Genomic DNA, 15069 nt, shown 5'->3' with positions numbered 1-15069 from the left:
CCCTCAGCCTCCGACGCTCCAGGGAAAACAGCCCCAGCCTGTTCAGCCTCTCTCTATACCTCAAATCCTTCAGCCCTGGCAACATCCTTGTAAATCTTTTCTGAACCCTTTCAAGTTTCACAACATCTTTCTGATAGGAAGGAGACCAGAATTGCACGCAATATTCCAACAGTGGCCTAACCAATGTCCTGTACAGCCGCAACATGACCTCTCAACCCCTGTAGTCAATACTCTAACCAATAATAGAAAGAAATTTTAAACAGTGTCTCCTCGTTCTAGATTCTTCCACGAGAGGAATCATCCTCTTCCACTGCATCCGTCCAGAAGCTTGCGTGATCTTGAATGTTTCACTCAAGTTGTCTTTTATTCTTCTGAACTCCACTGTTTAAAGGCATCGCCTGTCCAGCCTTTCCTCATAAGACAACCCATCCACTTCATTTATTAGCCTAACATCCTAGAAACTGGATTAGCAATATAAATACTATGGCTGCAAAGGCAGATCTGAGGGTGGAAGTTTTGCTGCAGCAAATTTCAGTCTGACTCCACAAAGTCTGTTCACTGTCTATAAGACATAAGTCAGGAGTGTGCTGAAATGCTTTCTACTTCCCTTGATAGCTGTGACTGCAACTGCTTATCAGAATTCACTCCCTTTATCACTGGTGCACTATGACAATGCACTGCAGTACATCGCCCAGGCTCTTGAGATAACACTGTCTAAACCCACGACCTATTGCACTTAAAAGGGCAGCTCATGTATAGGAATACTACCATCTCTAAGTTGTCTCCAAGCCATACACTGTCCTGACATGAAACTATACTGGGTCAAAATCTTGGAGTTGCTTCTTTCCCAACATTACAGCCCAAGGACAATAGCAGTTCAAGAACGCAGATCATCACCACCTTCTCAAGGCCAGCGAGGGATGGGTAATAATTGCCGGGTCACTAACCATGACCCATGATTGAAATTTTTTTGTAAAACCTTTATGCTGACTATATGGAAATTCCATCCTTGTGCTGCCTATATTGTTGGCATCTACATGGACCATGATGACTGTATCATCCTGCTACCACTGTAAGTTCTTCAGCATTGAGCAGATGCCCCAAACTATAGCCCTGGGCAGGCAACATGACCTTTTGGACTCTCTCTTTTTGCTGCTGGGAACAGCGTAAATTTCACAAGCTATACTGTCCCCTTCTACCACTACTATTCTTTTTGCTTACTCCACATGAACAGCTTCCTGTATCAATGCCCCATGGTCAGTTAGCTCATCAACCCTGTAGCACCCCACTCTTATCCTGATAAGCTGAAAGAATCTGAAATCTATTGGGCAATTGTAAAGCCAAATCTCTTACTGTTCAACTCTTGGACCCTTTGCCTACCTCACTTGGAGTTACTCTCTCCTTTTTCAAATATCAGTGGTATAGAGTTGCCATTTTCTCAGAGGATCATAGGGCTGCTCTTCCATTAGTGAGTGACAATCTGTGGTGGTTGAATTTCATTATTGCTTTAGGCGAGGGGTGAGGTTGAGAGGACCTTTATGTTGGCCTCAGTCAGTACAGAAATTGTAGGCATCACTGCATTACAAACCAGCTATCCAGACAACTGAGCAATGCACATGCGAAGCATTTATTCACCAACCACTCAACTTCACAACTTTCCCATGTTGTCAGTTTTTCTTCAATGCCATGTTTCCCTAAAGCTGCAACAGACAGATGTCTCATGCTAGTTTGTCTGCAAGGAAAGGGATGGCCTTGATGCTGGCCCTCCAATAATTCTCTCTCCTAGGTTTATTGGTTCCCTTTCATATCCCTCTGTGCCTCCGAACTATCTGTTCTGTCTGCAAGTGTGGTGAAACGGTTAAAAATTATGTCCCAATACATGTGTGAATCTAACCGGAATGGAGGTGTTGCTTAGTCCCGTGTGAATCTTATTACACACCTCCCCGTGTGAATCTTCTTATCTGTATGTAACCAGAATGGAATGTGTTTTTTAGCCTTGCTCTGCTGTTCACATGAATGTTTATATCTGGAAAAGAGTATATCAGCTGGAAAAGTCTCCAGTTCGGTGAGTCTGCTCCGGGGTTACGTTTAACCGCCGAGCGTGGGTTGTTGGCAACCGCTCTACGAGAACTGACGGCTCCCAGTTCCGGTAACATGTAGAGTGAGTATAAGCCAGACCCGTTGTGGCGACGCTGCGGGGAATAAAATGCCCATATTCTAGCAGACTCGCCTCTTGGTCGTTTGTTCTGTGTCAGACTACTCTCCTACGAACCTGACCTTGAGAATTTTTTAAAACAGCAAGGTAAATGAAAGCCCCAAGTTGGGACCTCAATTTATTATCTTTCCCTCGTTTTAATGATTCCCTTCCTGATATGCCTTAGCATCCTTCTGCCAGAAAGGTCATGTGGTTGATTGGCCTGCTATCACTCACTGCCTGTGGTCTCACGTGAAACGTAACTGTTTGCATGAGGTATAGACATGGCTGGTGCATGTGGAAAAGAAAAGGAGGAGGTAAAATTTTACTAAAAACATATAATGAAAGATATATGGATTTTAGAGGAGACTTTACAGTGCTGGAACTAATTGTGTCTGACTAGGTACTCCCATGGAGAGGTGGTAGCTATGTCTGAACTACGTGAATTTGAAGAATTGGACCTAAGTCCACTTGAGGTGGGGTCAGCCTGTTTAGCGAAATATGAAGATGAGATTTGGTACCCAGCTAAAATCCTAGGTAAGTACAACGTATTTACATTTCCTGACTGATTTCATCTAATGTAATTTACCTGCTGGGAAAACAAAAAATAATATGCTTGTGTTAGTACACAATTCACCATAAAATACATGCATGTTCACACACCCACATATATATTATACCTCCATGCAGATTTGATATTGAACTACTGTATTTCACAAGTCATAATGAAAGTATTCCTGGATTGAAAGTAAAGATTTCTTGAATGAGTTAGTTTTCAATAAAACACTTCTGTTTAAAAGTTTTGTCTTTTCAAACTGTCCATGTTTATTCTCTGGAGGCCTCTTCCTTTTTTTGATTGCCCCACAGCATGGAGGAAAATTGCTGATTAGCCCCCCCCCCCCAACAACAACAAAAAACATCCTTCACCTGAGACAATCACCCCATTTCTAGCTTCACTCAACAGCTCTTCGTGAATTATGCCTTGCCTTCGGCTGCGAAATATATTAAAACATAGATTACTATTCAGCCCACTTTTACCTCCAAGCTTCAACTTTATTGTATGCAATTTGTTTTTTAAATGGCCAGACAGAGGTTAGGTGAGAGATGAAAATGTGGCGATAGAGATTATCCAAATCCCAAAGATAGAATGAGGCGAGGAGTCAACATGAGCAACTCATGTAATTTTAGAAGGTTTTGAGAAATTCATACTTAAAAACTTGTTTAATCATGGAAATGGTTTCTGTCTTTCAGATATTGACAATGGTTATTTTACAGTAAAATTTGATTCCTTGCTTCAAAAGGAGATTGTAGTGGAGGGAGATGGGATCATGCCAATACCTCAGGCTGATGAGTCTTCCTCCTCTAGCTCTGAGGATGAAGGAGAGCTTGGTTATGCAAAAGGTAAGTACTTTTGTTTTTGATAGAATCCCTACAGTGTGCAAACAGACCATTCAGCCCAATGAGTCCACACCAATCCTCTGAAGAGCAACCCACCCAGACCTATTCCCCCTACCTTATTCTCTAACCTTGCTAATGCACCTAACCAACACATCACTGAACACTATGGATAATGTAGCTTGGCCAACCCACCTGAAGTGCACATCTTTGGGCTAGGAAACCTGTGAAATGGGTTTCAGTTTTCTTTAGAAAATCTAGTCTTTTGTGGATTTTGCAATGGAGGATGTTACAGGGAGCTGTGCCATGTAGCAGGTTAAGTCAATTTGTTAGCTAACAAAGCGATTACTGGTGTAAACTTGTTCTTTGGTCAGGGAGAGGGAACTAGCAAGAATTTAAGGGCTGTGAAAGATTCAACGTGGCTGTGGGAAGGAATCATTGGAGTGAGCCTTGATACTGAAGATCTATTTTGGGTCTTTCTAAGACTTTGGGAAAGGAACTTTAGATATGGGTGTTGCAGTTCTTGAAACAGGGAGACATGAATCTGTCGGAACCGAACAGTGACAGATATTCTATAAAGTCCTGTGGAAAGTGTGTTGTGAAGTATAAATGTGGCATTGGATTTTGGGGAGTGGTACAATGTGTTTGATACTTTTGCTGAGATACAAAATTAACATTGGTGATCACTTAAGCAATTTTTGTATTCTGTGCAGTAGTCCCAAATTTAATTTAATAGTTCCAGTCTTTGCATATAGGCGTAGTCCAGAGAACAAGAAAAACATTGTTAGTAAAGAAATCATTAACTTTTTCCATAAAACAAATGTTATTTAAAATACTTATTCAAATAATGACCTTAACTGGTAACATTTTTTGAAAAAATATTCTTTGATGTAATCATGTTAAAGATGGTTATCTTTTCTGTAGTTTCAAGTTATGGTTGCCTACTTAGTAATGTTTAGTCTGTATGTTTCTTTTAGTTTATTTGCAGAAAAAGTATTTAGAATTGAAACTTTTCGTGAGTTTCCTTTAAGTTGGCCATTGGGAAGTCAGATAGCTTTTTAAACATCAATAATTATAACAAAGTTCTGCTACTGTATAAGGAAGTACACTGGCAGCAGACTGCTACATTAGTACATTTAGGTTTATCAAGCAGCTGAGCAAACTAAGCCCTTTGTATTCAACTAAATGCACATTTATTGCTGAGTAGCTACACTGGCTTGTGAGTTACCTTGTTGGCCACTTACTTTCAAAGTAATAATGTTTGGATCCTGTTGATCCACTATCCATTACAGTTACTAGGCTTATAAGAAAAGGGTCTGCTAACAGTACCATTTTATTTGTGTTTAAATTATTAGGAGGAGTCATGAATGAATCTCTTGACTAGAAATAATTTTCATTGATTAGTGGTTTGATGTTAACATGTATTGACATGCAACCTATTGCAATTATGTACTAAATTAAATCTGAGGAGATGAGCTAGAAAACTAATTTTTATAATATATATATTCATATATATATAATGGAGTCAATTTTCATGTTCACTGAATGACAATATGGCAGAGTTTATCCGTTCTTGATAGAACTAATTTCAGTGAAATCCTGCAGATTCTATGATTTCTGTTTAAAGAACGAATGATAAAACTAATCTTACATAATGCATAAAAACAGGTTTTATAAATGTCAGGAGATCCTTCTGTTAGATAATGTTACCTTGTATGGTGATGAAATGTCTGAAAACAAACTTACCAGGTCAGCGAGCAAACCTGCATCCAGAATGTTAACCTGAGCTACAAATCTTCTCCAAACTCGCTAACACCTATGGGCGCAACACACTAAAACTGGCCCGAAGATGGGAAACCAGCGCCATCCGACAGAGTGCCACCCGCGCACAGCTCACTTATATGTTACCTAGTATGGTGACAAAATGTCTGAAAACAAACCTTCCACTCAGTGAGCAAACTTACATCCAGATTCCTGTCAAAAGTAGACAATCAGAAGGCTGGAAGAACAGAGCAAGCCAGGCAGCATCAGGAGATGGAGAAGTCTAGGCGGTGAATGCAAGATTAACTCTCGCATCACTATTTAAATTTCTAAATTTTGTCATTTATTGCAACCAAATACTGAATTATGTTTGGTAAATTGATTTTCATGAAGAAACACTTTACCTATATGTGTCAATCAATGTCCCTGCAGATTTGACTAAGCGTTTTGCAAAACAAAATTTATCCTAAATTTAACCATAATGGTAGATTTTAAGAATAATTAACAATGTTGTCTTCCAACATTTTGATTTTAAAATTTGAATTGAAATTTCTCCAGAGCCTCTTCTGGCCCCATCTCTGCATAATTCTTCAGTCTAAAATCTTAGTTTTTGTTTTGCTGTTTCAGTCCCATTGCTTCCCTTTCTTGCCTGTATTTCACAGCATTTTTGCAGAAAATCAGAATTGTCACCGTGCAGAAGGAGGCCTTTTGGCCCATTGTATCTGCAGTAGCACTTGGTGAATTGTCACATACCATGTTTCAGAATTTTCAAGAACTGTTTTTTTTTTAAAAATAAATTTCAATCCTCCAAGATTTATTGTAAACATATCACTTCAGCTGTGGTTTCATTCACTTCTGCTATTTTGTTGCAAACTTCCTGTTTGCTGCATGCACTTCTTCCTGTGGAATTACTGGTGGTATATTGCTATTTATATCAATATATGTTATCTTGATTAAATATCTTAAGGTCACAAAAATAATTTAAAGTTGTAATGAAACCACTCCTATTTTACAATTTGATTTCACAGTTTTGGATGAAAAGTCTGTGTCATGGGGAAATTGGAGTCCAGCTTGCAGCTCTTCATTTGCTGGTTGGGAAGCTCATACTCGGGGAATAGGATCTAAATTAATGGTTAAACTGGGTTACGAATTTGGAAAAGGTAAGAATTCATTAATTTGCCTTACTGCATTGCTCTCAAATGGTGATCTTCTGTTTGAGAACTGCCATGTGTTTGATACCTTTGTTGAGATAAAAAATGAACACTGGTGATTACAACTTAAGCAATTTTCTATTATGTGTAACAGTCCCAAATTTATCTTACTATTTCCTGTACTCCAGTTTTTGGATATTGGTCTAGTTTTGAAAACGGGGAAGATGTTGTTAGTAAAGAAATCATTAATTTTTTTGAAAAGCAAATATTGATATTTATCATTAAAAAGTTATCACTTTTGTTATGGACCAGGCCAGACCCCTCAAAACCTTTCAAGAAGGTAGCCCAGACCCTAACTTTTCTAGTTGTTTTAAGCAGGTGTATAGTGAATATTCCAGGAGTGATGCAGCTGGTCAAACCACTCTGTTTTAGCAAAACAATTTATTTACAGGTTATCAAATGAAACATGAACAAAAGAGAACATAATATAGGATAACTTAACCTATCTGAAAACTCAACAGACTCAATCGCAACTTAATGATGCTGCTCCAATTTCCTGTAATGTCCCCATAAATATACCTCATGGCAAAAAAGTAAATTCAAACACAGGTTCTCACAAAGAGAGATGTCAAAGAGAGATGTCAAAGAGAGAATCAGCATAAAGCCTCTTTCAGTGTAACTGTTTCTGTGGGTCCCCAGCACTTTACAACTGCTAAACTAAACCAAACTAGAAAAATCCCCTAACTGGAAGAGCTGGCCGCTCCCCTTTCATTGTGCAAGTGTTTTAACGAAAACATAAAAGCCCTTTTCCCTGATTGTTGCCTTAGGAGTATCTGTTAGCCATAATCAAAGTGGTCTAACCCAGACAAATAGGAACCTCTGCCTTTTACAACCCGCCTTGGAGAAAAAAAGGGACAACGTAACCTTGTTAAAGGAGCAGCACATAAACTGGTAACATTTTTAAAGTTTTTTCTTTGAGGGTATGTAGGTGAATTAGCAATTCTTGCCTGTCCCTAATTACGCTTCAAAACCTGGTGATGACCCATTTTTGAACCACTGGAATCCATATGACGTAGCTTTTCACAGTGCAGTTGGGAATTAAGATCCAGGATATTGATACAATGGTAATGAAGGAACAGTGATATTGTTCCAAGTCAGCCTAGTGTATGCCCATGAGGAACACTTACAGGTGATGGTCCCTCTGCATATACTGCTGTTACCCTTCTAGGCCATAGAGATTTCAGGTTTGGAAGTGGCTTTTGAAGGAGCCTTGATGGGTTGCTGCATAGCATCTTGTAGGTAGTACACATTGCTGCCTCTGTGTGTTACTGATGGATATCGTGCATGTTGAACTGATTTGGAGGGCATGCTCTCTTTTAGGTTTGGGGAAGAATGCTGATGGTCGAGTGGAGCCTGTACAAGCAGTGGTTTTACCTCCGGGAAAATCCCTCGATCAATGTGCTGAAATCCTGCAAAAAAAGCGGGAAGGAAAACTGAACCATCTGCACAAAAAGAAGTACAAGAGGAAAAGCGAAGGAGGCTCCCATACTGTTAAAGAAAGAAAACCTTGTCAGACTGTATTTGACTTTTTGAATGACAAACTTCAAAGTACTGGTCAGACTAGCAGTTCACCAGTTCCGACTGGATTCCCCATGAGAGAAAAAAGTAGCAAAGAACGTTATAGGGGTACTAAAGGCACAAAGAAAGCTCTAAATATCCATCTTTTTCAAATAACAGAGAAGATTGAACATACAGAAAAGGACATTGCAAGAATTATGGAGGCACTTGCAAGAAATGTTGGAAGGTATCTTATGTACAGCTTTGTTTACTGTTTTGGGCTTAATTCAGTTCGTGGGCCTGATTTGATTAGTTGCAGTATTGTTTATAATAGTAGATAGTTGCCCATAAATCCCATTTAAAGTACACCTACACCTCCACTCCACCTTCCATTTCCATTCCATAGTCATCTGCTCACTGTGTGACATAGGGAGTAAGTTTCATACATGCTACTTCGATAGTAACCCAACAAGAATGGTTCATCATTGTAAGAACTCTCATAACTTTTCTCCATTAAAAATGTAAGCTAGTTCCTAAGAGGAGGTAGTGAGAATTACCCCCTTGCTGTTTTGTTCTTGGCTGACTTCAAATTCTAAATAAGTATTTTGCATCAGTATTTACTGTGGAAAAGGATATGGAAGATATAGAATGTAGGGAAATAGATGGTGACACCTTGAAAAATATCCATATTACAGAGGAGGAAGTGCTGGATGTCTTGAAACGCAAAAGGTGAATAACTCCTCAGGACCTGATCAGGTGTACCCGAGAACTCTGTGGAAAGCTAGAGAAGTGATTGCTGTACCTCTTGCTGAGATATTTGTATCATCAATAGTCACAGGAGGTTGGCTAACGTGGTACCACTGTTTAAGAAGAGTGGTAAGGACAGGCCAGTGAACTACAGACCAGTGAGCCTGACGTTGGTGGTGGGCAAGTTGTTGGAGGGAATCCTGAAGGACAGGATATACATGTATTTGGAAAGGCAAGGACTGATTAAGGATAGTCAACATGGCTTTATGTGTGGGAAATCATGTCTCACAAACTTGATTGAGCTTTTTGAATAAGTAACAGAGGATTGATGAGGGCAGAGCAATAGATGTGATCTATATGGACTTCAGTAAGGTGTTCGACAAGGTTCCCAATGGGAGACTGGTTAGCAAGATTAGACCTCATGGGATATAGGGAGGACTAGCCATTTGGATATAGAACTGGCTCAAAGGTAGAAGACAGAGGATGGTGATGGAGGGTTGTTTTTCAGACTGGAGGCCTGTGACCAGTGGAGTGCCACAAGGATCGGTGCTGGGTCCTCTACTTTTTGTCATTTATATAAATGATTTGGATGCGAGCATAAGAGGTATAGTTAGTAAGTTTGCAGATGCCACCAAAATTGGAGGTGTGGTGGACAGTGAAAAAGGTTACCTCAGATTACTACAGGATCTTGATCAGATGGGGCAATAGGCTGAGAAGTGGTAGATGGAGTTTAATTCAGATAAATGTAGGTGCTGCATTTTGGGAAAGCAAATCTTAGCAGGACATATATACTTAATGGTGAGGTCCTAGGGAGTGTTGCTAAACAAAGAGATTTTGGAGTGCAGGTTCATAGTTTCTTGAAAGTGGAGTCACAGGTAGATAGGATAGTGAAGAACGCGTTTGGTATGCTTTCCTTGAGTACAGGAGTTGGGAGGTCATATTGCGGCTGTACAGGACATTGGTTAGGCCACTGTTGGAATATTGCGCGCAATTCTGGTCTCTTCCCATCGGAAAGCTGTTGTGAAACTTGAAAGGGTTCAGAAAAGATTTATAAGAATGTTGCCAGGGTTGGAGGATTTGAGCTATAAGGAGAGGCTGAACAGGCTGGGGCTGTTTTCCCTGGAGTGTCGGAGGCTGAGGGGTGACCTTATAGAGTTTTACAAAATTGAGGGGCATGCATAGGGTAAATAGACAAAGTCTTTTCCCTGGTGTGGGGGAGTCCAGAACTAGAGGGCATAGGTTTAGGGTGAGAGGGGAAAGATATAAAAGAGACATAAGGGGCAACGTTTTTACACAGAGGGTGGTACATGTATGGAATGAGCTGCCAGAGGAAGTGGTGGAGGCTGGTACAATTGCAACATTAAAAAGGCATTTGGATGGGTATATGAATAGGAAGAGTTTGGAGGAATATGGGCCAGGTGCTTTCAGGTGGGACTAGATTGGATTAGGATATCTGGTCAACATGGACGGGTAGGACCGAAGGGTCTGTTTCCATGCTGAACATCTCTATGACTCTATTTGGCTGCAATCTTCTGCTCTAATCATCTGTTGCTTGCCCATCCCCACCTGTGCCTGACTTAGATGGCCATTCAGATCTTTTGCCACAACTTTGTTCAGTCCTGGGCTCAGCTGTTTTGAAACCTTCAATTCCACTTTTCAGCCTGTTAACATGTCATTCCCATCTACATTAACCTATGGTAGTTTTCTATTCCTTAGTATACTGATTCTCAAATCCTCCTATTCTCACTGCCATATTTCTGTATACTACTCATAGTCTTTCACACCCACTCACTGCCTGTTCTCCTAAATTTGGATTTACTGCAATTCTCCTTCACCACCCTGACTTTTATAGCAGTTAACATCATCACCTTGCCATCTACAGATTCCTTCGAGACTCGTTCTCCTTGCTGTGTGACTTCAAGATCTGCCTCGTTTACATGCCTTTGAGCTAAATATTTGAACTGTCTTTGGAACCTTGCCCACAAACCCAGCTTCTTATTGGTGCACAATCCCTGCTATCCACAGGGAATCTCCACTTGGCTACCAAAGAGAGCAAATAAATGCAAGTTGCATCTTCTTGTATGTTGGTAATCTCTCAGTACACATCGAAAGCTGAATCATATTGTTGGGCTTTGCAGATAGTCTCAACAAAGCCTTTCTAAAATTACTGAAGATAATTTAATCCTATGTCAGAGTTTGATTCATTGTGTAGAATCCTTATTTGTCCAATGGTGTACAAGTAAAGTTAGATTCTGTGTTTTGCTGAGCAAGGATCAAGATTCACCTCCATTATTAAGGAATTTCAGTGGGTATTGTCTCCACAACATCCCTTGGTAATCCGGTTCAATTTTCTTTACTTTTTTTTAAATCACAGAGACAAAGCAGTAACCACCCATCTGGAAGAGAAGTTATCTAATGCAAAGAAGCAATTGTCCTATCTAAAATCTCAAGAATCAGGGGCCCAACAAGAACAAAGGAAAGCAGACACACACAAGAAAATGACCAAATTCTGATTTAGTAATTCATTGTTCTTTGATATATTTTAAAAGTGGACAGTGTGCACAGCATTTTTTGCTGTAAGGTGTATCTGTTTTAATTAATGTAAAATGGTTCTTGTGGTTTGTGTTATTTTGTATTTGTCGTTTTGAACGTTTTGCAATTCAGCGCTAAGACTAATGATAAAAATCATTTGTGTTATTAGACAAGGTTGCAGCACATCCTGATCACAACTGCTTTGGTAACCCTTTAAAAGCTGATATTATTTAAGTTGATATTGTAAATTTATTCCGTTGGCAATATAACATTGCTGCCTTCAATGCCTTTTCTTCTGTACTTAAAACAACCATCTATTGAACTTAAGCCAGATTTGAATTGTTCTGATAGTACTTGGGAAATAACAGGCTGTAATACAAAACTTTCCTTTTTGAAGTGGCAGTGTTTCTGCCGCCATGTCAATATCTTTGAAAATTCATTTGCACATGCGAAATACCACGTTAATTGAAAATGTAATTTAAGGTTTTAGGCATTGCCTCATTCCCAAGTGGACATGTAATATATTTATATTGTCCTGGAAACTTATAGCTGTTTGATATTACAAAATAGATATTATTTAATTTTTGACTTTGTGTGATAAAGTACTCAATAAGAACATGGAAGGGTCATCCACAAATGATAAAGTAGAGAGAGAGATCCAAAATTAATAGCAGTCAGGGTGAGACACAAGGGATGTTGCAGAGGTAGAGTGAGACAAAGTCATGGTTAATTTTGAACATGGATTTTCTATGAAGAAAATAATGTTTTTTTTTAAAGTAATGAGGTAGGTGAGAATATGGAGTTATCAGATCAGCTATGATTAATTGGATGGCCAAGTGGACTGAGGGGGCTGAGTGGTCTACTTCTGCTCTTAATTTGTGTGTTGATGCTATTGTTCAGGGACTAAAATGGAGGTGTGCATGTGCAGGCAGTAGATGGTTAGGTTGTGAGTGGACCGGATTTTTTTATTTAAGGAGGAAGTTGATGAGCACATTTTAGAAATCTGGAGGCAGCAGTAATATAAATGAATAATCATTTTTTCGTGCCTCAAGATGTCTTCCACTGAACAGGTTTTGGTGTTTTAGAGATTAACTGACAGATTTCAAGCACTAAATGGAAAATGATTTCAGGAACCTTTTATGATATTTAGTCAACAATGGCAAATGTCAATGAAAAGTTATAAAATTTAATAAACACATTTAGGAAGAAAAACAGTAGAGAAAGCAGATTTTTCTCATGCCCATTTTAGCTGAAATCTGCTTGTACCTTTTAATTGGAAGCTGTATTTCCACATTTAGTCATCTGTACATTTTGAAATGATGACTTCTGTTCCAAGTCATTAATTATTTTCCACTATTCTTGCTTTCTGTCTGAAGCAATTTCATATTTAAGATGCCATTACCTTTAATCGTAAGTACTTCAGTTTTGCTTATAAGTCTCTTGCATGGCATTTAGGAAATCCAACACCATACCAGTGAACAAAAAGAAAAACCAATTTCTCGTGCAAATCTGAATTAACACCAGAAAATGTTTGACGTGTAGCATATCTATTAACATCTAACTAATAAAATCCTTTCGTTGAGTTGCTACCTATTGCTTGACTTAAACAGCAATGTATTTATTTTTCTTTTCAAATGATGACAGACTAACTTTTCTGTGGACTCCTTGCAGTGCCTTATATGAAGAAGAAACTCATGCTCTGAGAATCTGCAAGATCCAAATTTACCTGGATACATGACTAACTTAATGGGGAGGAGCTCTTGACGCCACTGCACTGTCTACCCTCCCCACCTACACCGATAATAAAATAGTAAAGTTAAATACTACAGGACTAAGTTTTTAATTATTGTAAAACGTCGATAAGAGAAACTGGGAGTTTGAGATTAGGTTGGGAAAGAGAAGCTGTGGAGGGCACATCGCTAGGTCTGAGTCATGATGGCGTTTTATGTGATTAGCATAGGCTACTCAACATTCAGATGCTGACCATAATTTGCCACCCTCAACATTGCAGAACAATGTTTTTAATTGATGTGGGAATTCATCCAGTTTCTTAGAGCTGCCTGTGATCAACTGGAGGCAGAATGGAATCCACCAGAGATGTTCAGCATCACTGTGAAACAGGGAGCAATAGGAATATTCTCTTAAATCTACACTCAGGTAAATATTTGTTTCACAAGCTTCGCTTTTTGGTGGTAGCTTCTAGCAATTCCTTTGAAAACCATGGGCTACACTGCATGTAAACTTTTTTCCTGAACACAATTGGGCCTGGTAGCAGCTGCATTGAGGACAAAAGGAACATCAACAGGCAGTAAGCCCATATCTGATAAAATAATGACTCTTTGCACATAAAACTGGTATTTATCAACAAGTTTCTAGTTCAGTAATTCTGCTGAGAGCAAGACAAAGACATGACATGAGTTATGACAATGCATTTTGCAACCTTGTGTCACAAAGTTCTTTGCAGCCAATGATATACTTTTGAATTGTCGTCCCTGTTGTAACGTAAGAAGCATGGCAGCTGGCCACATTACCCAATATTGGTCATGACTCCAAAAAGCAATATAGGCATATTCAGGCCAGATAATCCTAAATTACACCCAGCTCAGTCACACTGACAATGTCGTTCTCACTAAAATGTGGGAATATCTGCCTGAGATAGTCAATTTTACAGAATCATGCCCTTAAGCAAACTTTCAACATTTCATTGTCAGCATTCCTAAGTATACCTAATCTTGCCAATAGAAAAAGTCCATGAGCTGTGTTGACACTCGATAATAATCAGGAAGACATAGCCGAGAAATTCACAGCACTGTCTCGGAATCTTTTAAAGTCTTATGGCATCAGATTAAATATGAGTTAGGAAACCTGCTAGTTACTACCTATCACCCTCTGTCAGCTAATGATAAATCAGTACTTCTTCCTGTTTAATTTTTTTTAATAATGAACTTGCTGTTTTGATGGCTACAGCAAATTGTTCATTGAGTGAAGTAGGACCAATGTCATTTCCCATCCGATTCTAAAACAAGCACATTACCGTTTTATTAGTCTGTCTTACTGGGTGACTGAAAATTGTCCATAGCCAGAATGACGAGGTATTTTTCAGACATCTTAAAAGCACAGGAACCAGCCTGTGAAATTTGTCATGTTTGTATCCTTGGATTCTCCTGCTCCTCGGTTGCTGCCTGAATGGTTGTGCTTTTCCAGCACCACACACGTTGACTCATGTTTATATCCATGCAACCCATGAGAAATACTACCATAATTTTATCCTCCTCATTATTGGAAGTACTTGCTTTGTTATTCCTGTTGATGCATAAAGCTGAGAAGGTCATTATTTACATTTTCATTTTTATTAATCTTGTTAGGATATTTATACTTCAGGTACAGAAATAAGACTGAAGTGGATTTTTGTCTGTTACCTGTCTGGAAAATGGGTGCCACAACAACTGCTTTTTACCCCTCAGACTACTTAAGCAAGATAAAATGTATTGAAGACATCATGAGGAAATGTGTGAAAAACACTATCTCTTGTCAATGTGGTGTTCATTTTTGGAGTTACTTGTTCTGTCTTCACCAATTGTATTGACACAATTATTACATACATAGCTCCCCATGTTTACAGCTTACATTGCACTGTTATTATAGTAGTGCCTGGATTTTTATTACATTTGTTCTTTGTACTTCTGGCAAGATGCAGAGTTTTGATCAATGAATAAAACAACTGGACATACA

The 15069-nt window shown here is 39.0% G+C and overlaps 1 protein-coding gene across 1 annotated transcript in view; it reads left to right on the top strand.

Moving 5' to 3' along the window:
* The window catches only part of zgpat (zinc finger, CCCH-type with G patch domain), a 24619-nt gene extending 9550 nt beyond the window's left edge, over nucleotides 1-15069 (top strand). The window contains exons 2-6 of the mRNA XM_043710319.1: nucleotides 2598-2731; nucleotides 3446-3595; nucleotides 6379-6510; nucleotides 7882-8305; nucleotides 11180-15069. Of these exons, the coding sequence (XP_043566254.1) occupies nucleotides 2598-2731; nucleotides 3446-3595; nucleotides 6379-6510; nucleotides 7882-8305; nucleotides 11180-11318 (979 nt within the window). The 3' untranslated portion in view covers nucleotides 11319-15069. The remainder of the gene's footprint in view (nucleotides 1-2597; nucleotides 2732-3445; nucleotides 3596-6378; nucleotides 6511-7881; nucleotides 8306-11179) is intronic.

This window comes from Chiloscyllium plagiosum, chromosome 20, assembly GCF_004010195.1.
Source record: "Chiloscyllium plagiosum isolate BGI_BamShark_2017 chromosome 20, ASM401019v2, whole genome shotgun sequence".
In the NCBI taxonomy this organism is placed as follows: Eukaryota; Metazoa; Chordata; class Chondrichthyes; order Orectolobiformes; family Hemiscylliidae; genus Chiloscyllium; species Chiloscyllium plagiosum.
Note: the sequence above shows the minus strand (reverse complement) of the source record. Positions and strands in the feature narration are given on the sequence as shown.